General features: G+C 40.5%; 1 protein-coding gene across 7 annotated transcripts in view; it reads left to right on the top strand.

Annotated features, from left to right (window-relative positions):
- The window catches only part of CDON (cell adhesion associated, oncogene regulated), a 219,811-nt gene that overhangs the window by 192,714 nt on the left and 4,730 nt on the right, over nucleotides 1–22,367 (top strand). For all 7 annotated transcript variants that reach the window (XM_075604348.1, XM_075604346.1, XM_075604345.1 and 4 more), the window contains 11 exons: nucleotides 1,180–1,469; nucleotides 3,484–3,658; nucleotides 5,503–5,625; nucleotides 7,429–7,629; nucleotides 8,456–8,637; nucleotides 9,492–9,597; nucleotides 9,842–9,964; nucleotides 13,112–13,336; nucleotides 17,527–17,798; nucleotides 20,862–20,941; nucleotides 22,117–22,367. In XM_075604348.1, the coding sequence (XP_075460463.1) occupies nucleotides 1,180–1,469; nucleotides 3,484–3,658; nucleotides 5,503–5,625; nucleotides 7,429–7,629; nucleotides 8,456–8,637; nucleotides 9,492–9,597; nucleotides 9,842–9,964; nucleotides 13,112–13,336; nucleotides 17,527–17,798; nucleotides 20,862–20,941; nucleotides 22,117–22,367 (2,028 nt within the window). The remainder of the gene's footprint in view (nucleotides 1–1,179; nucleotides 1,470–3,483; nucleotides 3,659–5,502; nucleotides 5,626–7,428; nucleotides 7,630–8,455; nucleotides 8,638–9,491; nucleotides 9,598–9,841; nucleotides 9,965–13,111; nucleotides 13,337–17,526; nucleotides 17,799–20,861; nucleotides 20,942–22,116) is intronic.

Consider the following 22,367-nt stretch of genomic DNA (forward strand, 5'->3'; position numbering starts at 1 on the left):
GCCTCCCTGCGATGTTAAAATGGCGACCGCCATTCACACTCAGTGCGAGATTGCCATGGTAACAGCTGAATGCCAGTGAAATTAATAAATGGGGAAAAACCCCAGCAAAAAGTGAAGCTTTAAAAAATAATATATGCTCATTGAACACTTCTCCTACTATATCATGCAGGGTCAGGCTATGGTCACAACTGCAGGTCTTATTCATTATTTTTCTTCCAAGTTCAACATTTTTAAAGCCGTGTCCCGTATGTTTTAAACATTTTTTTTTTACGGCTATTAAATGAGAGGGTGCAAGGCCTCCATCTCCCTTTCAGAAATCAGTTTCCTCATAACTGGCAAGCCCAGCAGTGCGGCATGTTACACACAACGCTGTGGAAAAGTTTAATGCTCCTCACTCTTGGGCAGCTCTCATAAATTGTCTCAAAATAACTAGTCTGTTTGTTGATGGTATTTTAATGGCCTCCCAAGCAGCCAGCGTTAAGGCTGCATTACCACTAGTTTCCGTTTACTTTTGGTAATCATATGTCTCTCATGTAACTGTGTCTGTTTGTGTGTGTGTGTGTGTGTCTGTGTATATATATATATATATATATATATATATATATATATATATATATATATATATATATATATATATATATATATATATATATTATATAAATGTATGTCATAGGACAAGCTTTCGAGAGTTTTCCTCTCTTCTTCAGGTCAGCAATACTGATATACAAAGGTTTCTACAACTTAGACAGGGATTGAAAAAAAAAAAAAAAAAGGAAGGAAGGAAGAATAAAGAAGTCCAGGCACTGGAAGGATGTTAAAACTGAAGTATAAGTTTTTGCTTCGTGTTTGTTGGCCTTCATTTAAAGGTATTAGTTAAAGGAAGTTGCGCCTTACTCATGGCATTACTGTCTTTTTGACTACAGAATATAAGCAGCATATTTAGAAGCTGCCTTCTTAAGCTATAGCTTGGAGTACTTGACTTTGTTTTGTTTTTCCAAAACAATTCTGGAGGAGTGCATTGTATTATGTGAAAAACTTCAGCAATTAATACTGTTGCATTTTGTTTGAAAATATTCAGCAGATTATCCATACTAGTAAATGGCTTTGTTGGCCACCTTGTTTGTTGTAGTATTGCAAACGCTTCCATTCTATCTCACCACCTCATCTTTCCTCCTCCAGTTCCTTATGAGATGAGCACAAAATCTGAGGATATAACACCAGTAGATCTAACTCAGAGTGACGAGGGCAACTATGACTCAGAAACCAGTGCTCCTGATCCCTCTCAGCCTGGGGAGCAACACCCTGGCACACAGGCCACTGACAAGCCCTTTAACGGAGCCTCTTTACCTGAAGCCCCCATCATCCTGAGTCCACCACAGGCCACCAAGCCAGACATGTACAACCTGAAGTGGAGATCAGGGAAGGACGGCGGGATGCCCATTAATGCATACTTTGTGCGTTATCGCAAGGTGAGACAGTCGGGCTAGGTCTTTAAGGGAATGAGAGCAAAGTTCATCTGAAGACATGTGGGGACTTGGAAACCACAAGTGTCACTTCATTACTTTAGATCTGATAATAGACTTTTACGGTCGCAAAATTTGTTATTCTATGTGAGCTTTGAAAGACAGGAATGTAATCTTATAGAGGCGGTGTAGTTCAGATTGCAAGTAAATTTATAGCTGTGATTATTGCACCCGCTCATAACACAGAATATCCCAGATTTTCCATAGGATTCAATGTAACCCCCGCTACCGTACATCTGTAGATCTTTGACAGTATAGGTTTGATGCAGGTTGTGATATCTTGTAATGGGCCAACATATTGTATGCTTTTGAGACTTCATTGTCAGGACTTCTGAACAAGGGTCTCTGAAGTCTTGAAAGATTGATGTACAACTACTTATATGAAGAACTTTCATGGTGGTACATTGAAAGCTATCACAGCCCTCCAACTAACTTATATTGGTACAATAAAAGATCTTCTTTGTATACTCGTTAAGCAGTGTTTTTTTGTGCAAGCACAGTAAATATATGTTAGGAAAAAAGTTCTGTATGATTCTGGGCACGGTTATTTAAGTTTTTTTTTTCCACGGGAAATAACGATATCATTGGGCATGGTATAAAGTATACCTTTGATACTTGCTGCCAGTATTTCTACATACAGTAAGAATGAAACTGAGAAACTTGCAAACATTTAGCTCATGGGGATATGTATACACTATGATGATATGGTGTTTATCAGATTTGGCATGATGTGCTCTTTTGGTCTACTTAAAAACCTCTTCGTTAGAATACAAATGCTGTGCAATTACTTTTTGATTCTCAAAATCTTTAGGGTTAACAGAAGTAGGAGCCAACAATTGTCAGCATAAAAAAAAACTCAGTGTCTGAGAGGATCAGAAATTAGTTTGAGTATATATGTATATATGTGTATATATATATATATATATATATATATATATATATATATATATATATATATATATATATATATATATATATATATATACTGAGTTAAGTTATGGTGAGTAAAAAAAGTGACAAAAACACTCCACAGCAAAGCATATAGCAAATGTAAATATACTGTATGCTCATTTGCATGTCTTAGGCCGGTCTGCAACCCCGCCTTTCACCATTATCACCCAGCACACAGCACTTCCACTGCAGCAAGGGATTCTGGGAAATGACATGCAAATGAGCACACAGTGCCACTTTTTGCTTCAAAAACCATTTTATACATGGTTCCCTATAGGCTTAAACTAAAATATATATATATGTATATATATACAGTATGTATATGTATATATATATATATGTATATGTGTATATATATATACATATATATATACATATATACATATATATATATATACATATATATATATATATACATATACATATACATACATACACACAATATATCACATTTTATGTTATGGTGGGTGAAAAGGGCAACAAAAAACCTCCACCGTTGGCATATAGCCAATAAAGAATGTCTTAGACAGGTCTGCAACCCTGCCTTTCAACCATTATAACCTAGCATACAGCTCCCACTGCAGCAAGGGATTCTTGGAAATTACATGCAAATGAGCACACGATGTGTCACCTTTTGCCTGAAATATCCATTCTCATGGAGCCCATTTAAGCAGATGTATCGCCGTTCGCAAAGCTTCATGTGAATGGATATTCCAGGCAAAAGGTGACGTGTGCGCATTTGCATGTTATTTCCCAGAATCCCTTGCTGCAGTGGGAGCACTGTATGCTAGGTGATAATGGTTGAAAGGCACGGTTGCAGACCTGTCTAAGACATGTGAATGTGCTCACAAGTGATATTCTTTATTGGAGATTATATATATATATATATATATATATATATATATATATATATATATATATATATATATATATAACTATTTCTTCAATGTATTCCTTGTTGCTGAACTTAGTGAGTGGACTATCTTTCTCTCTCCTTCTCACTGTTCAGTTGGATGTTGACGGCAACATGGTAGGAAACTGGAACTCCATCCGTGTGCCAGCCAGCGAGAATGAGTTCCCACTCACAGAACTGGAGCCTTCGAGCCTCTACGAGGTCCTGATGGTAGCGAGAAATACAGCAGGGGAAGGCCAACCAGCAATGCTCACTTTCAGGACTAGCAAAGGTGAGCACCAAGCAGCAAGGATATAGCAATTATTATCAATAATAAAAGGAGTCTATAGCCACTTGGTTTTTATATACAACAACCATGCACTAATAATTACTAGTCTTGTTGATTTTGTTTCTATCTCTTATCATATGCTTTTTTTTACCAATACACTTTATTTCCAGCTGTCTGTGCTACTAAAATATTGGACGGTGAGCCTTTTGGTGTAGAGGCAAATTAGCCCGAGTTCACTAAACTCTGCAAGGGGTATTCCAGCTCGATCCCACATTTATTACCATTGACTTGAAATGCAGTTAACATCGGCCTGACCTCCAGTACCCTTTACTAATGCTTAATGAATTACCCCTTTTGAGATTGTGTTGCATGCTTTGTTCAGAGCCTTATTAGGTACGCATTAAAAAGTATAAGGCCTGGGACATAGTACTTAGCACTTAGGTGCTGCTGCTCGCTCTTGCTTGCTGCCGCTCGCTCTACCAGGAGCTTTTTGCTGTCCTTGCAGAGGAGACAGCAAGCGCGCTTGGGAGGCGGGTATCACTGTGTGTGTGTCACTTGGTAGCTGTCAGTGTGTGTGTGTGTGTCACTTTGAAGTGGTCTGTGTGTTGTGTGTCACTAGGGAACCTGTGTGTGTGTATATATATGTGTGTGTGTATATTATATAATATTTTAAAAATTAAAAAAAAACGACATGTGAGAATAAATTATTTATTAACATTTTGCAACTTTGATAAATATATTCGCGCACGCGCACACACACTCACACACGCAGACACACATACACACACACACACATACATGCACACACACACACACACATCACACACCACACAGACATACACACACACACACACACACACACACATACACACACCTCTGTGCTTACAATGCTGGACCGACTGCAGATCCATTGGATGGGAGCGGTCACGTGACCGCTCCTCCGCTTCCCCGAGCGGCAAATTTCAAACTTGCCTGTCTCGGGGAAGTTTCTCAGCCTCCGCACGCATCAGCACGCATGCGGAGGGAGAAACTATAGCCGCGCTGATAACAGATGCAGGGGCTTTGTGCATCTGTTCAGCGCGGCCCAGCCCAGCTCAGCGACGCTGAGTGCACTATGTCCTGGGCCTAAGGGTTATTTTTGTGGGGATGCTCTTGTGACTGATTTTTGTCACCTTTTTGTTTGGCAATCTAAATAATTAGGAATGGGGTTAGAATACTAACTGGGAGTAGATACATGCTTTTTCTCTGAGATATTTCTGAGATATTTCCTTATTTAAAGCTGAAATGTTTTTTCTTTGGTTATTATTATTATCATTATTATTCTCATTGTAGTAGACCAATTACATTGCCAATAATAAACAACCATGCTATTTGCTTTCTTAAACACGTTATCCTCCATAGATAAAAAAATGTAAGACATTTTTTAATATTTTCAGCGAGACCCTGAGGGTTTTTATAAGAGTTTTAGCCAATCTTTCACCACCCTCTTCTTTCTTAAATGTAAGTGAAAGATAGGTAAGAGAAAAAAAGTTTTCTCTGTGGAAGTGAAGGACATCTCTTGCTTAACATGCAGAGATTGCATAGAATCGAGGTGTTAAAGAAAATTAAACCCCTCCCTAGTTAACTCTGCCAAATTCACATGACAACTTTGAAAAAGAATTTAAACATACTACTGTAGGTGCTTAGTTTGAAAAAATAAAAAGCATCAGTCACACAGATTTAATACATGTACATGTCACTCACATGTAAAAAAAAAAAAATATTCAACCAAAATGAACCAATAACATTGCCTGCAGTGTTAATTTGACAGTGCATCATTGTGCTGTTTTGCTTCTTTTGTTGCACAGAAAGAAGTTCATCTTCCAAGAATACACAGGCTCCCTCTCCTCCAGCTGGTGCCCCCAAACAACCTGTTTTTGATGATTCCAACTTTGGCCTTGTGAATTCTGACTCTTCTGGCAAAAGTAGAGGTAAGTATCATGCATCCCTTTTCTAGGTTGCTTGTCATCCTACTTAACCAGTTCAAAAGTGACTCATCCCTATTCGCTGCATCTTTAACATTGCTTTTTTTGTTTGCGCAGTTGGGTAGGAGCCACTAACAAAAGCAGTACAGTGTATGTTGTATATAGCATGCTATTGTAGATTATACATATCTTACCCATTGAATGCCGGAGGAGCCGTGGCACCAGAGTGCCACAGCCCCTCCGACACTCACCATCACGTGATCGCTACCTCACTGATGACAAAACAGTAGTGGAGCCTGCTTTTCCATTACATTTCCTGATAAATCGTGTTCTCCTACAAAAATGAGCAGTAAGATTATGATATAGCTACTACGTCATGGGGCCCCTGGAGTGCCAGACCCCACGAGGGAGTAGCCATATCTATAGGGCATTCAAAGTGTTAAATGAAGCAACAAATATTTGGGTAATAACTAGCTCAGTCTCCAATGGTTCATTTTATGGGGTATACATTGAAGGTCCATATTCACTAAGCTGTCTTCTACCGAACACACCTTGGAGCCTATTGACTTGAATGTGGTGCATGGTGTCTTCCAGCACTGGAAAGTGTTTTGTAGCAGATGGCTGCTTAGCAAATATGGACCATTATATCCCGGATTGGATAGTCTTGGTATATTAAAATCCCAAGATCTGGGCTCACGTTTTCATTGACATCTCCTAGATCCCAAAACATACCGCAGATAAGAAAGTGAGGTTCAGCTTATTACCGAAAAGTGGCAAAAATACTTGGCACTGCTTCCCTAATTTCTTCTTTATAGAAGTGGCTTAATGTAGTTGTTAAAGGGTTGTTGGTCTTGTCTACATAGGCTTGTGCTTTCAGTACTTGCTTGGGTCACTCGCACTCAAAATGGGAAAACGAGACGTATATACCAAAGGTCTTCTGCTACTGGTAGACCACTTACAGCCTATTTCAGTCAATGGGCTGCAAGGTGGTGTTTTATGGCTAAGGACTGCTTAGTTAATATGGGTCTTAATCTCCATGTTCCTCAGGTACTGAAAACTATTTAATAAAACCATTAGAGCTGGGCTCCTTCTGTTTATAAACTCTATTATGTTCATGAATGGTGCACTGTCAGTGCTATCTACAAATTATTGAGATTGTCCCATATATAGTTTAAGATGCAGGGGGCATGTTGGATGGGCTCACCTCCTTTCACTGACTGTGGTGTCCTTGCTCGATTTAATATACATTATTGTATGGTGCATACATGCTAACTTATCCGGTATAATACTAAATACTTACTACTCGTACTAACCCTTTTCTCTTTTGTTCTCTCTGTTTCTTTGCTCTCTGTCTCCAAGTGAAATGTGTAAGTATTTGCACATGTCTGCTGCATTCTCAGAAAGCCACATTTTGTGGGGTTTATAGCACCAACATAAGAATTAAATCCCTACTATCCCTGATTATAATAACATCTTCTCCCGACTCCCCCAACAGGTCTGGCAGTTGACTATTAATATGATACAGCATTTCAGTCACATGTTTATTCGATCTATGCAATGATTAGCATAAATGAAACCAATACTGAATGAACATGGAGGTCCTTCATGTATGTTATGACCCATGAGCCTTTCATATCACAAAACTGCCTTTATTTGCTCCGTTTTCCTACTTTCAGTTATGCCAAATGTCATCTAAATTAATAAGACACTCTCTTAATGCTGGTTACTCCAGACTTGATGTGGTTAAGAGGTACATTTATAGTGTACTTTTGCCTAAGGCTCACATTCCTCTCTAATCCCTCTATTTAGTCCCTGAAGCCCCTGACCGTCCTACTATCTCCACTGCTTCTGAGACCTCTGTGTATGTTACCTGGATCCCAAGAGCCAATGGGGGCTCCCCTATCACCTCTTTCAAGGTGGAGTACAAGCGGTCAGGCAAGAACTGGGTTACTGCTGCTGAGAACATCCACCCATCCATGCTTTCTGTGGAAGTGTCCAACCTAGAACCAGGTATGGCTACAAAAATTCCAAAAAATGATGAAAAAAGAGCAACACATTGAGAAAGATCCACACTGCAAGGACTGAAACATTGGGTACTATGAAGGAATTTCAGTAATTGAACTAAAGCTTGTACATACAATAAAATAAAAAAAACCTGAATATAAATCATGAAGTTACTAGGGTGCTTCTAGAGATGAACATTCATAAAGTAGCCAATGTTTTAGCCATTAAAGGGGCCTTAGAAGTGCTATGAAGAAATACACAACAGTTGATGAATCTCTGGAGTTCTGCTCTTTTTCCTTTATTTGTAGATTCTGTGTACCTATGATTTTTGATTTATGCTATGATTTTGTTGGTTCTCATTCATGTACTGTGTAACCAGCCTGAAGAGTCAACTCCCTTTATATGTAAATTAAATACTTTCATGTGTTTTGGTAACTATTTAATTTTGTTTTGGTAATGTAAATCTTTTGGTAATGTGTCTATCCGAAAATGTTGTGTATCTGAAGGGCAGGCTTGAATATTACTTATGTAAACCTCTTCTAGGTCTCCACTGGCTACTGATCAGTGTCCACCCAGGCCAGTTTCTGGAAATGGTTGGGTTTATGTAAAATGTCTTCAATAATTTCAAAGATTTTAGATCAGTCATCCCAAATGCAAAAGCTATGTGTGATGAACATCTCCTGGTAGTTGTGAGCCATGAATCAACCTTACCAACTAAGCACTGCTCCTAAATTAGTTTGTAATGTGGACTAATACATGTACATTAGTTATCATTAAGCCCTGTTCTCTGGGAGAGTTTTTTGTTTGATATTTTTCTTCTTGTTCACTAAAGGAGCCATGTACAAATTTCGTGTCATCGCCATAAACACTTATGGTGAGAGCCAGCGCAGCACCGGGTCACGGCCTTACCAAGTAGCTGGGTACAGCAGCCGCTTGCCCAATCCCTTGATCGTCGGCCCTCGTATTGACAACACTGAGGCAGTGACCGATACACAGATCATGCTAAAATGGACTGTAAGTTTGATTCTCCGCATATCCTGATTTTTGTCATTGTCCACTTTGGAGGACTTCAGAGGTCAGAGAATGTAATAATCAAGTAATGTTTATATGTATTGTACATCCACCGTAGTTGGTTTACCATCCAAATGAATCATGTAGCTCCCTACCACCTATTTATGAAATTGTATGCAGCTCCTGACACAAATGTGGTTGCAGGTATTCCTGTTTTATGGGGGCATGTTCATAACCAAGAGCAATAGATGCAACTGCACAGTAACAACAATTCACTAAAATGCCCTGTTACTGCTGCTTCTTGAAAGTCTCTTCAATTTTTTTCAAGTAACCAAAGGTGTAGCCTTTTGGTTAAGACATCAATGTATGGAGTGGGAAACAAACATAGGCTTTATTTGATCCATCAGTTTATTGGCCTTTAGAATTAAATCTATTATTTTGGTATCTCAACCATGGGGTGAAAATACAAAGCGTGTTGCATACATGGTTTACCACACATTACTTCTCCTTAACATTAGATAACGCATTTTGTGGTGGCGGAGTGCAATTTTTTCAAGAGACACAAAGGTCATTTAACACAGTGACTTTATTGACTCTATCTGCAGAAGGATTCTTAGGATAACTAAAAGTTTTTAGCATTTTCCTGGAAGCTTCTTAGAATGAATACGTGGAGAGCTATCTCAATTGATATGCACTATAAACATTACTCATGTTTACCCATACCAAGCCCTCCACATATACCATGTGGTACAGATCACTAGTGCAATAACGGCTTCGTATGCAAAATAAATATGCATGAAATGTTAAAGGACCTGCTTTCTCTGCCAATGTCTTACTCAGTCTTTTTCTATTCTCAGTACATCCCCGCAAACAACAACAACACTCCCATCCAGGGCTTCTACATCTACTACCGCCCCACAGACAGCGACAATGACAGCGATTACAAGAGGGACGTGGTTGAAGGTGAGCTGGGAAAGCTAACGGGGCAGGCATTTTATTTTCTTTGAATCTGGATACAGCTCAAGATTGCTTTGCAGTATGCTGCTTACAGGTGATGGGTGTGCAAGCAATCTTAGCCTGGATACACCACAAGAAAAGCATGTTTTGGAAATAACCAACTAATATTAGGTGCTTCGTTTGGTCTATTTTCATGCTTTAAAAACCACAATGATGATTCTGAAGTGACCTGCATCTTCTTCATGAACAGGCACAAAGCATCGCCATTTCATTGGCCACCTGCAACCAGAGACTTCTTATGACATTAAGATGCAGTGTTTCAATGAGCGAGGGGCCAGCGACTACAGTAACGTCATGATGTGTGAGACTAAAGGTAAGAACAAGGCTAACTCTTCCCACCAGACTTTTGTAGCCATTTGCCAGTGAACTCTAATAGCAAATCCGACAACATAATCCGTTTAATGAACTTCTGAATCATTAGGGACCCAATTAAAGCATCAAGTGCCATAAATAAAAAAGTATACATTTGAACAAGAAACAAGAAACTTGAAGACTTGCTGCTGAAATATACCTTAACTTTTGATATGTTTTCTAGCTTCAAATGAAGTCTAAAAACCTGACTCTGATGACCAGACTAATATGCAAATTGGAGGCAGCTATCCTCTAGCTGGTTATTGTAAATGAGGACATGATTCACTATATGATTATAAAGCTTTGAAAAAATATGAGGTTCTCTGACATTAAAACAGAATTGGCTGATAAGTCACATCATTTGTAACCTCTCCCTTTTAGTGAAAGTCTATATGAGCTGCTTCCGAAATGTCTACAAAAAGTCTTAAATGAAATTCGCTATTCATTCTTTGTATGCATTATACACCAAGCAATTATATTATTGCCTAGAGACGGAAATAGAAAAGCTGAAGATGGCTCGAGTAAAAAAAGGATTTATTGTGGAAACAGATTTTTATTGAACAGAAATGGTGCATGGTGGTGTGTTAAGACCCTCACTTTTCCAGGTTGCATTTTTTTCCCATGTAGAATGGGTGATTTCCTTAATCACTTTTCATAATATCAAGTATTTCGAAAAGTATAAAAATCACATGAACGTCATCTTGTAGGTGGATTGCTTCTCTAAATTTGACACCCATTTTTAAAAGGGAGACCTAATTTTGTACTAAGCCCCACATGGTGGACTGAGTTTTTCACTAGTTCCCTGCAATGTTATATATGGAAGAGCTTTCATTGCTGAATGGGTCCTGAATCCTGATAATCAGTGTTCGAAAAATCACCCAAAAATCTACTAGCCCAACCAAAAAATCTACTCGCCACCTAGTCCCGCCCCCATATAAATTCCTAGTCAGAACAACATTCATTTTTGACATAAATGTATTTATTGTATTACATTATACTACAATTAGTCCTTGTTACGTGTGTGTGTGTGTGTGTGTAAGCCAGGTGTGAATGACTAGTTTGCTGAACCCCTTAACCAGTGTCTGGACGTCCCCGCTTCACAATATCTAAAGCAGCAATCCCGCCTGGGATCTTACCTGATCCGCAGTCCCTCAATGTCCAGGTACCCTCATTCCCGCAATGTTATACATTGGAGGGGATGTGTTCCCTACCTGTCTTCTGGGTTAGGGGGGTTCCAATGTCTTCTGTGTGAAGCTTGAGTCAGATCTGGAAGAAAGCAGTATAGGTTATTTCGGTGTAGTATAGGGCAGTTAAGATATATAGGGTAAGTAAGAGATCGAGAGAGTGAGAGAGTGACAGAGAGTGAGAGAGAGTGAGAGAGAGTGAGAGAGAGTGAGAGAGAGTGAGAGAGAGTGAGAGAGAGTGAGAGAGAGTAAGAGAGAGTGAGAGAGAGAGTGAGGGAGAGAGTGAGGGAGAGAGTGAGGGAGAGAGTGAGGGGGAGAGGCAGAGAGAGAGGCAGAGAGAGAGGCAGAGAGAGAGGGAGAGAGAGAGGGAGAGAGAGAGGGAGAGAGAGAGGGAGAGAGAGAGAGAGGGAGAGAGAGAGAGAGAGAGAGAGAGAGAGAGAGAGGGGGGAGAGAGAGATAGAGGGCTTGATTGGGTGGGGTGGGGGTGATTGGGGTGATGTGACACTTCTGGTATCCTACACACACACATACTCTCCCATGCACACACACACTCTCTCTCCCTCCCCACCACCTCCCCTCTACACACCTTGGGATCGCTGTGGTCTCCCCGGAGAGCAACATATCTCATGGATAGAGGGAGAAGAGGCGGGGGGCAGGCCGGGTGTCGCCATCAGCGGCTGTCACTGCGGGTCACCGGGTGTCAGACACGCCGGAACATGGGGGCGGCGGCAGCAGCCTCAGCTCAGTGGCTGTCGGTGGAGGAGACCTTCTGGGTCACCGACCTGGCGGAGCTGCCACGCGAGATCGGGAGTGAGTGGGGAGATTTGGGGTGTCGGGGGGAGATTGTGGTGAGGGGGGGTCACGGAGGCCGGGAGAAATTGTGGTGAGGGGGGGTCATGGAGGCCGGGAGAGATTGTGGTGAGGGTGTGGTCACGGAGGCCGGGAGAGATTGGGGTGAGGGGGGGTCACGGAGGCCAGGACAGATTGGGGTGAGGAGGGGGTCACAGAGGCCGGGAGAGGTTGGGGTGAGGGGGGGTCACGGAGGCCAGGAGAGATTGGGATGCGGGGGGGGTGGCGGATGGCCTGATGGGAGGGGGGGTGGCGGATGGCCTGATGGGAGGGGGGGGGGGGTGGATGGCCCGATGGGGGAGGGGGGCGCGGATGGCCCGATGGGAGGGGGGGGTCGACAGATGGCCCTGTGGCAGACAGAGGCGCGGAATGGGCTGGCTGCCGGAAGGGGGAGGAGTGGAAGCGCTGAGGAGGGAAAGTATTGCGGGGAAGGAGCGAAGGCACTGCTCAGAGCCGGAAGCGGGGTAATCTCCCCCAACAACATGAACCCGCCTCCGGATTTTTTTTTTTCTCCAGCGCGAGCGTGGGAAAAACAGCAGCGCGAACGGGGGAAATTTAAAAAAACACGTGTGCTGCTTGGGCCAATATTTACTCGCCCGGAGGTTAAATCCACATGCCCCAGGCGTGTAAATGTATAGCATTGTCGAACACTGCTGATAATATGTAGTTGATTAACTCTCTTCTCTGGCATGTGCTCTAAATGCCATCTACTAAAAACTGGCAGCAGAACCACAATATGTAAGTTTACAATATATTTCTTATTATGTGAAAAAGTACAGTATCTTTGTGTTTACTTGGTACTTTTCAATTCGAATATACTTTATAGCAAAATATGGGTATGTCGTAGCTCTGAACTGGGATACTGAGGGTACAATGTTGCCATTAATTATTAGAGGACATTAAACATACATTGAACAAGTTTCTCTGTATTCCCAGACTTTATAGCCTATTTCCTCGGAAGTGGCACTGACCCTTTCTTAAGTGTTGACATTTAAACCTTCAAAACATTTGGTCTACAGTAGATCCCTTCTAATGGGGTCTCCATGTTAATCACATATCTCATTTTTATTGTGTAGCAAAGCGGAGCCCTGGGGCCTCAGATTATCCATTGCTGGATCTCAGCACACCATCTGCCTATGACCATGGTAGTGGGAGCAGCTCCAGTGTATCCAACGCCCTGGCCCGGAGTGGTGACATGCTGTATGTGATAGTTGGTTGTGTGCTCGGAGGAATGGTACTCATCGTCGTGGCTTTTATGGCCATGTGCCTCTTGAAAAACCGCCAGCAGAGTCTGATGCAGAGTAAGTAACACAATTTTCCTTATGGGCATTCAGTGCAGGTATCATTATGGAACCTGACTTATATACCTCTAGTGACGTTTGAGGTTTTCGAATTGAAAAGGTTGTAGTAATTATTTTATTAGGTATTTTTCTAACCCTTACAGATTTAATAGGCTTCACTATTATTCCTTGTGTCGCGTTATGGTGGAATATGTGGTGCCATTGAATATATGTGATATTCTGACCTATTTTAGGATCTATTATTATTATTCCTAGTGCTAACATACAATTGACTACATCTGTATATCAGATACCCCATGCTTACAAGTAAGAATAAAAGAGTTGTACCATATTGGAAAGCATGAGGCTGAGAGAGGCTGAGAGAGGCTGAGAGAGGCTGAGAGAGGCTGAGAGAGGCTGAGAGAGGCTGAGAGAGGCTGAGAGAGGCTGAGAGAGGCTGAGAGAGACTGTGACTTGTTTACCTACTGTATGTAGCACAGCAGGACTGTCATGGTGCACTGGGGTAGCACTCGTTTTAATCTTTATGCTACAAGAGGTGTCCAGTAATCTGCTCCACAGTACATTGCAATTATTCTAGAAATTATGAAGTTAAAGGTCAGTTTCTCAGAGAATGAAAATGAACTATAGACGTAGCATATTTAACCTTTTTTTTTTTGCCACAGCTGCATCGGCACTCAAAGTCTTACAGCCCCTCCTGCACATTGTGATCCTGGTGATGATTGAGATGTCACTGATGTGAATGGAAGAGGAGTCTCTATTCCTCTTTCAATTTGATCTAGTGAACACAATCTCTTTTAACAAACCAGCAAAAAGCCCATGACATAGCTACTATATCCTGGGGCCCGTGACGTGCCAGCCCTCATAATGGTAACAACATCATGGGGCACCCAAAGAGTTAATATGTAAAATTGAGCTTCTGTGCAAAACAGTACTTTAAATAATTGTTTCAACTTTTAACATTTCCATGGTAAACAAAAGCATTGGAGACTTTTTAAACACTCTGTGTCTTGGTGATAATCCCAGGTTAGTCTTGCTTTATGTTTTGTTTGCAAAGTAATTATAGTGAGTGACTAATCAAACAAACAAACAGATAAACAAAAATTGCTGATATGTTTGAATCCTGTGGTACTAGTTACATAGTTACATAGTAGATGAGGTTGAACAAAGACATGCGTCCATCATGTTCAACCTACGCTAAATTTAGACAACAGATACTTTATCCTATATCATTACTTAATTATTGATCCAGAGGAAGGCAAACAAAAAGCCCCAGTGTCATATCTTCCAATGATATCTCATAAGGGGTAAAATAAATTCCTTCCTGGCTCCAAGAATTGGCAATCGCATTACTCCCTGGATCAACATCCTTCCCATGTTTACTTATTTGGTATATCCCTGTATACCTTTCTTTTCTAAAAACAGGCATTAATTATTGAAGATACAAATAAGTACAACAGCAACTTTAATGGTGATTCAATGTATAAATAGAGCAGTTGCATTGATGGCTAGTCGATAAATGTGTTTTAACACATTAAGTGGGACTGCCCCATTAAAAACAACACACGTAGCTGCTCATAACACAACTCATTTTTTCCGTTTAGTAATTCTTTGACACTTCTGATCTAGAATTGTTTTGATAATTTTCCACCATTTTCAATTCCTAAAATACTGAGCCTAGTACAGCATGGTCTGGTTTTAAATGAGTGGTCATCGCGCACGAGCGCCAGCGCGCTCGATCCCTGCCTGGCCGTGCGATTCTTGGCCAGCTAGTTGCGCGCTTTTGGGGGTGTGGCCACAACGTGACGGAGCTGGTTCACCCTCATTGGCCACTCATGGCTGGAATTAAATGAGTGTCAAAAAAATAAATGACAATTATTCCTTAATCTTTGGAATCTTTGGAAATGTTTGAGAAAGAAATGGGAATTGTACATTGTTGTGTTCAACAGCAAAATGATTAAGAATTAATTTTGCATGGTATGAGCAACTTTCCACATTGCTCATAGGTCCCCACCCAGTTCGAATGTGTTACGGCTTGGCAAGCTTAAAAAACACTTTAAATACTATCACACTTCATAATATTTACATGAATGTTGCTCGGCTGTGGACCTTTTTAGACAAAGGTCTAAACAGAAATGGGATTGAAGCATAGTTTAGCAAAGGAGAAGTTCTAGAACTAAAGGTCATACTTTGAAGATTAATAGTGGCTAGCTTTCTTCATGGGAAGGGTGGTGGAATTCTGAAATAACCGTCCACCAGAGGTGGTAGAGGCTAAAACACTAGGGGAATTGAAAACTGCTCAATATAAAAGGAAGCCAAGGAGCAAATAGGGCCTAAAGTTTTACAACAGATAGGAAAATGGTCGGCCTGGTGGGCTAACGGGTTCCGATAGACTGTTTAATTGACATTTACATTGATGTGTTGTTAATGTATTTATTATATATATATAATATATATATATATATATATATATATATATATATATATATATATATATATAAATATACAGGCATACCCCACATTAACGTACGCAATGGGACCGGAGCATGTATGTAAAGCGAAAATGTACTTAAAATGAAGCACCACCTTTTTTCCACTTATCGATGCATGTACTGTACTGCAATCGTTATATACGTGCATAACTGATGTAAATAACGCATGTGTAACAGGTTCTATAGTCTCCCCGCTTGCGCACACCTTCGGTGCAGGTAGGGAGCCGGTATTGCTGTTCAGGACGTGCTGACTGGCGCATGCGTGAGCTGCCGTTTGCCTATTGAGCGAGATGTACTTACTCGCGAGTGTACTTAAAGTGAGTGTACTTAAACCGGGGTATGCCTGTACAGTGGTTGACAAATCACCAAAAAATCTACTCGCCACACAAAAAAATCTACTCGTCACCTAGTACCAAACGTGTGCTGCTTGGGCCAATATTTACTCGCCCGGGGGTTAAATCCACTCGCCCGGGGCGAGCAAATGTATAGGTTTGTTGAACACTGTTATATATATATATATATATATATATATATATATATATATATATATATATATATATATATATATATATATATATTCAAATAACGGGGGGGAAAAAAGGGGGGGAGGGATAGGGAAAAAAAAACTTGCATCTACTAGTATAGAATTAATGCCACCATAAGCCAAAGAAAATATCTTATTTAATTTACACGAATAAGGTTTGGCGGTGCTCACGGGTTGTGAATTATGTGAGTAAAAAGAGAAAAAAAGTAACCCGTATGGGAGCACTCAGGTATGCAATTGATTAATTAGTTTATTTATTTGACACAGTGCAAAAAGGGATGAATAAACAGTACATGATTAAAAACACTTAAAAAAGAGGCATGGACCCCTGTCACGGGTGTTACCCTGAAACACTGATGAACAGCACTAGGGAACGACACACATTGTCAACCCTAAACATAAATAGGATAGTGACTCAGAAAACACTAGGGTAAATCAAAGTAAATCACAGTTGGTTATTGGGTTCAAAGGCACCTATACAACGCTAAGGATAATGCACACTACACACCAAAAAGTAGACTGGTCAAAGTATAAATGACAGTCTCAAAGCATCACACATCTGCATGAGCATACAATAATATAGCCAATACCTACAGCGTAAATCATGTGTAGGAAAGGTGGTGAGGTGGAATGAAATCCCTAGATGTGTAGAACAATAAAGTTAGTGAATAGCATATATAGGAAAATACCTAATGAGCGCCTATTGTATAACCTTGTATTAGTTATCAGTGTCCCTAATGAAAAAATGAACGGTCACAGTCCAGAAAAATAGTTTGCTTGAGTGCTGGGTAGCATAGTTACGTGAGCCATGGGTCAGGGGTCCTGCCTAGCACCCCCACTCCGACACGTTTCGTCCAGAGACTTTGACTAGGAGTGTTTTTAATCATGTACTGTTTATTCATCCCTTTTTGCACTGTGTCAAATAAATAAACTAATTAATCAATTGCATACCTGAGTGCTCCCATACGGGTTACTTTTTTTCTCTTTTTACTCATATATATATATATATATATATATATATATATATATATATATATATATATTAAAAAAATTAAGAATAAGTAAGAAATAATAATAAAAGTGAATGCAGCGTTTATGGGTGTGGTTTTGTAATTATGCTTCTTTGACTATTATGATTTTTTTCTTCTCTCTTGCAGAGTTTGAGCCTCCTGGGTATCTGTACCAGGGAGCAGACCTCAACGGGCAAATCATAGAGTATACCACTTTGCCAGGAACGAGCCGCATCAATGGCAGTGTCCATGGTGGCTACATGGGCAATGGGAACCTGAGTAATGGCTGCCCTCACATGCACCACAAAGTTCATAATGGAGCCAACGGAGTCATGAATGGTGAACTCTATCCTGGTTGTACCAGCTCTTTGAAGGGAACATACGTTGACTATGAGCACCTACCACATCATCTATCAAATGTGAGGCACTGTCTTTTTAGTCATTTAATTTGCACCAAGCTAGTTTTTTTTACAAATTGCCTTTAATGTCTTTTTATTGTAATCGCAAGATTTCTAGTGAACATCTCTGATAGTAGTGTTTTATTTATTTTCTCTGTTTTCCATCTTATTTTTCAATGATACATTAATAATAATGACAATAATATATAAAAATGGGACATTTCCTAATAAGTTTCATAACCAACCTCTGGTCACAAACAACGGAACTGTGCTCGGGTGCTTTCCCTTAATGAAGGCAACATACTTTTGATATATTAAAACAGCAGTCTGTACTGCTCATTTTTTTAAATATTATCAAATAGGGGTGTAAAAAATGGAAAGTAATATTAAAAATATATATATGGTGCTGTATATATATTATTATTATTATTATCTTGCACACACATTTTTTGAGCTCGAAGACTTTGATAAATAACCTTTATGGAGAACAAGGACTGATGTCAGCATTAAAGATGCGAATCAAGTTGGTAATTTTGACACCTTGTGGCCTCATTCATCCTGCCTCTTGAAAAAGTAGTGAGTGAGCGCTTTAATTACATCTGTAAACCACAGTTTGCTCAAGTTCTAAGCTTCATTAAGAGACACTAAAGCTAAAATGGCCAAAGCACTGAAATCGGGAGAAATTGTATGTTTCTAATTAATAAGCACTGAGGTTTACAGATTTAGATTCAGAGAATAGGTTCAGGGAATGATAATGAAGGAAACGTTAAGAATCCTAAACTTAAAGGGTAGATATTAAAAAGTAAGGACCAAAGAGCTTACAATGTATTTTTAACATCAACTGTATGCACAGCATGCAGCAACAGTTTTTAGCATTAAATGCAGGAACTTCTTCATGGGGATTAATCCGATTTTGTAAAATTTTATTAATGCACAGAGAAAAATCACTGTTTTCTAAACCCATCATTTGCAGCACTAGTCACTCCCCAAATTGCACATTCGTACTAACAATGCAAAATGAAAGCAGAGTATAGGTTTACAGTCGCCTTTTCCCGGTCCCTTTTGGGGAGTTATTTATTGTATGACACTGCTATAGTGTCGATCAGGCCACTAATGCACAACAACTCTTATTTACTTCAAAGGAAGGTAATGTGCGATAGAGTCCTGATCGACACTATCGTAGTTTACTCACCTTAATGCTAACTAAATCCCTTTTGTCGTCGGAAACCTGAAAAGCATGACAATGCATTTCTGACATCTCTGCCATAGAAGGGGTTAACAGTATCCCGCATCTTTCAGTGCTGGAGCCGTCTGCGGTGCACTGTTCAAAAGAGCAGTGCAAGACAGGGTTAACACTGAAACATGCAATTGTAAAACACCAAACATACTGGAAAAATAATTTTCCTTTTACTTGTCCCATTTCCAGTGGAAAATAGTGGGTCCATTATTGTCTGCAGTGCCAGATGCCTCGTGTATGAGTTCTGTTCGCATTTCTTCCCAAAACCCGTCAGCTCAACACTAAACACTTAAATTGCATCTTGGTCTATATCTATTGCTTCCAAATGATTAGTCTTCCCCTGTTTCTTTACATGGCTCTGGCAATGCATTCAGAACCTGGCAGTGATGTTCATAAACAGAGAGCGGTAACCATCCTTTATTTCTAACCACACTCCTTTATTTTGGGAACATGCCCTGAGTTTCCTTGGGTTGTTATAAACAATATGCCAAATGTCCTGCCTCCCTCCCCCCTATCGAACCCCATACATAGCAGAAATTCTATAAGCCATACAGCTTGTTGTAGGAAATATTTTTTAGAATATACCTTTTTGATCAGTGTTCTCCTGTCTCCATATTTGCATTAGCCTTTCATACAGTAGGTATATTTAGGTATATGTGGCATTGCATGAAGCTCTGCTGGAAATATATGTAGCTTCAATTTTGCCTGCAGAAATGATCAACACATACAGTATTCTGTGGTATCTAGTGGGCGTTATTGTAGCTGTTAATGTGTTTGGGCAGGAAACTGTACATATTGGAGTGGCTTCATTCAAAGAGACATAACGAGCTACAAAAATTCAAGGAAAAATCCTGTTGTCCACGATTTACTAATACATTAGTTACAATTATGGCCTCTACATTTGTCTACTGATAGTGTCAAAAGACGAAAATGGAGCTCAGGTATGGTAAGTGATGGTGGATAGTACAGTATATTGATAATGAAAAATAAAGGAGATTTAACTAGAAAGTGTGTGTTTGGAGTACCACTAACTAAAGTGAAAAGGAGTGAAACAAAAAACGATGTGAAAAATGTGAATGGGTAAAAGACATCTAGAAGTATCTTTAATAAAATATATCAAATATTATTTAAACATAAAACACACATACATTTTTTTGTGAGTACATACGACTACATTATCTTTGGTACACATTCTTATTAAAAAGTATGACACTGTTGCTACAGCTGTATACGAAAAACTCTGATGCAAGTTTGTGTTTCCAAAGCCGTGCTACAAATATGAAAAAGCCACAATAGGAAAAACCTCCTTTAGCAGCTTGTTCTTTGATAAAGACGAACTGATGTGGTCTGCACAACACCACCAAGGCCACTTTTAGTGCTCAGCGTTATTTTTAGCACGCGTCCTTTATTCTGATGTTGACACTAAAGAGCAATTAAACTGTTCTTTTTCTGGTGCTCTTTTTTCCCCCGGCCAGTCAGTCTATCCCTGGTACTATTTTTAGGTTCATTTGCTCGCGCGTTGCTTTTCCATCAATAGTCCTTCTAGCAAATCGTACTGACTTCTGATATCTTCTTTTATCAAATTCAATTTTTACTCTTCAACTTGTTAGTCCTAACTTGCTTTCAATCAATTTATTCGCCAAATATATCAAAATGTTAACAGGGTGTTTAAAGAAGAAACCCCATGACATTTTCTGGAGACATATTATTCCTCGAAAAGAAGCAGAGCAAAAGGTATAAAAGTGTATTCTAGTACTGTATAACACAACATTGTGTGCACTTCCTGGCTTTTTTGATACAATCAAAAGCCAGAATGGGGTTTGATATGTGACTTCTTTTTCCTGTAGGGTGGCGTCATGTATACAGCAGTGCCACAGACGGACCGCTCAGAGTGCATCAACTGTCGAAACTGCCGCAACAACAACAGGTCAGTCATTGTATCTGTAACAGTGTTTCCCCCACCGGGAGATTTGGCCATTACTAGTCGTGTGGTGCATGATATCTGCTGGTAACTGGAGGGCTGAGCTGTCCGCCGATGGTAGTGGGGACACAGGATCAGGTTTCTGGGGTACATTACCCACATGGTTCTCTAGCAGTGCAGCACCTCCATCTACCGCAGGCTCCAAGATGAATAGAGGTGATCTCCTACGGTAGAATTATTCCCTCTCCTTCCAGTAAGATCACACACTAGCCAGGAGGTATATGCAAACAGGAATGGCCTTTGAGTCCCAGCACAACCCAGCAGTGGTCTGCCCAATCACAGCTTCTCAGGATCAGCTATCCACTGGATGATGGTCCCTGGACAACCACTACAGGTCAGGGCCCCTGCAGCTGTCCTAGCTCTTCTCGACTCCCCTATCAGGAGTCAGGGTATAGGTCTACACTCGCTCTCCCCCCAAGGGGAAGAGGAATAGGGAAGGCCCCAATCTCAGGCACCCTGTGTGCAACATTCCTCTCTGTGGGGAGAGGCACACTCCTGAATTTGGGGTGGCACTGCCCTTAAGTACAGCCAGGAGGAGGGCACCATGTCTGTCCCACAATTGGACATGCTCAGGCCTGATGTCACTGACTCCCACTGTCAATCAAGTGCAGCACCAAGGAGTGGGGGGAAACCCATATGGACTGCTGGCAAGGTCTGCTCTTACCATGGCTTACTGTCAGTATGAGGGCAGATTAGTAGCAACAGGTGGCATGGCTACATCTCTAATCTGCAAGTGAGAAGAAAGGTCATTATGTTCTCTCCGATTTTGTGTTGAAGTCTAATAGCTTTCACTCTCTTCTGTACAGCGTAGTATTTCTGTTGAGTTTATTAGAATCTCTAAATTGGTCTTCATTTCAGACCCTCAAAAGCTCACCACCACATTGTTCTACAATACATTACAAGTGCCATTTCCACTCATGGGTTTATAGATGCCTCCAAGCAAGGCCAGTCACTTTTGAGAACATGAGGTTTTGTGGTTGAGTATTTTAACACTTGGCTCCTTAATGATGACCGCTGTTGTTTACCCTTAATGCTTTGTTTTTAGTCTTGATCTATTCTCATGCCAATATACATTTGGAACGAATGGCTAACTTTTGTTTCACTTGGGTTTCCATGGACAGGTGTTTCACCAAAGCCAACGGTTCTTACAGCAACAATGGTGTTGCCATGATGCCGATGGTGTCAGCATTTCAACAGGACAACCTGGAAACAAAGCCTCTGAATCATGTAATGGTGCCCATGTGCTTGACTTCCACTGACATAGAACACACTGCAGAGGTGGAAGGAGATGTTGGAGAAAAAGACACTGTGCCTTACCAGCATTCCATTTGCCTTGATGAACCAAAACAGATGAACACACAATGTCAGGAAG

The sequence above is a fragment of the Ascaphus truei genome, chromosome 6, assembly GCF_040206685.1.
Source record: "Ascaphus truei isolate aAscTru1 chromosome 6, aAscTru1.hap1, whole genome shotgun sequence".
Taxonomy (NCBI): Eukaryota; Metazoa; Chordata; class Amphibia; order Anura; family Ascaphidae; genus Ascaphus; species Ascaphus truei.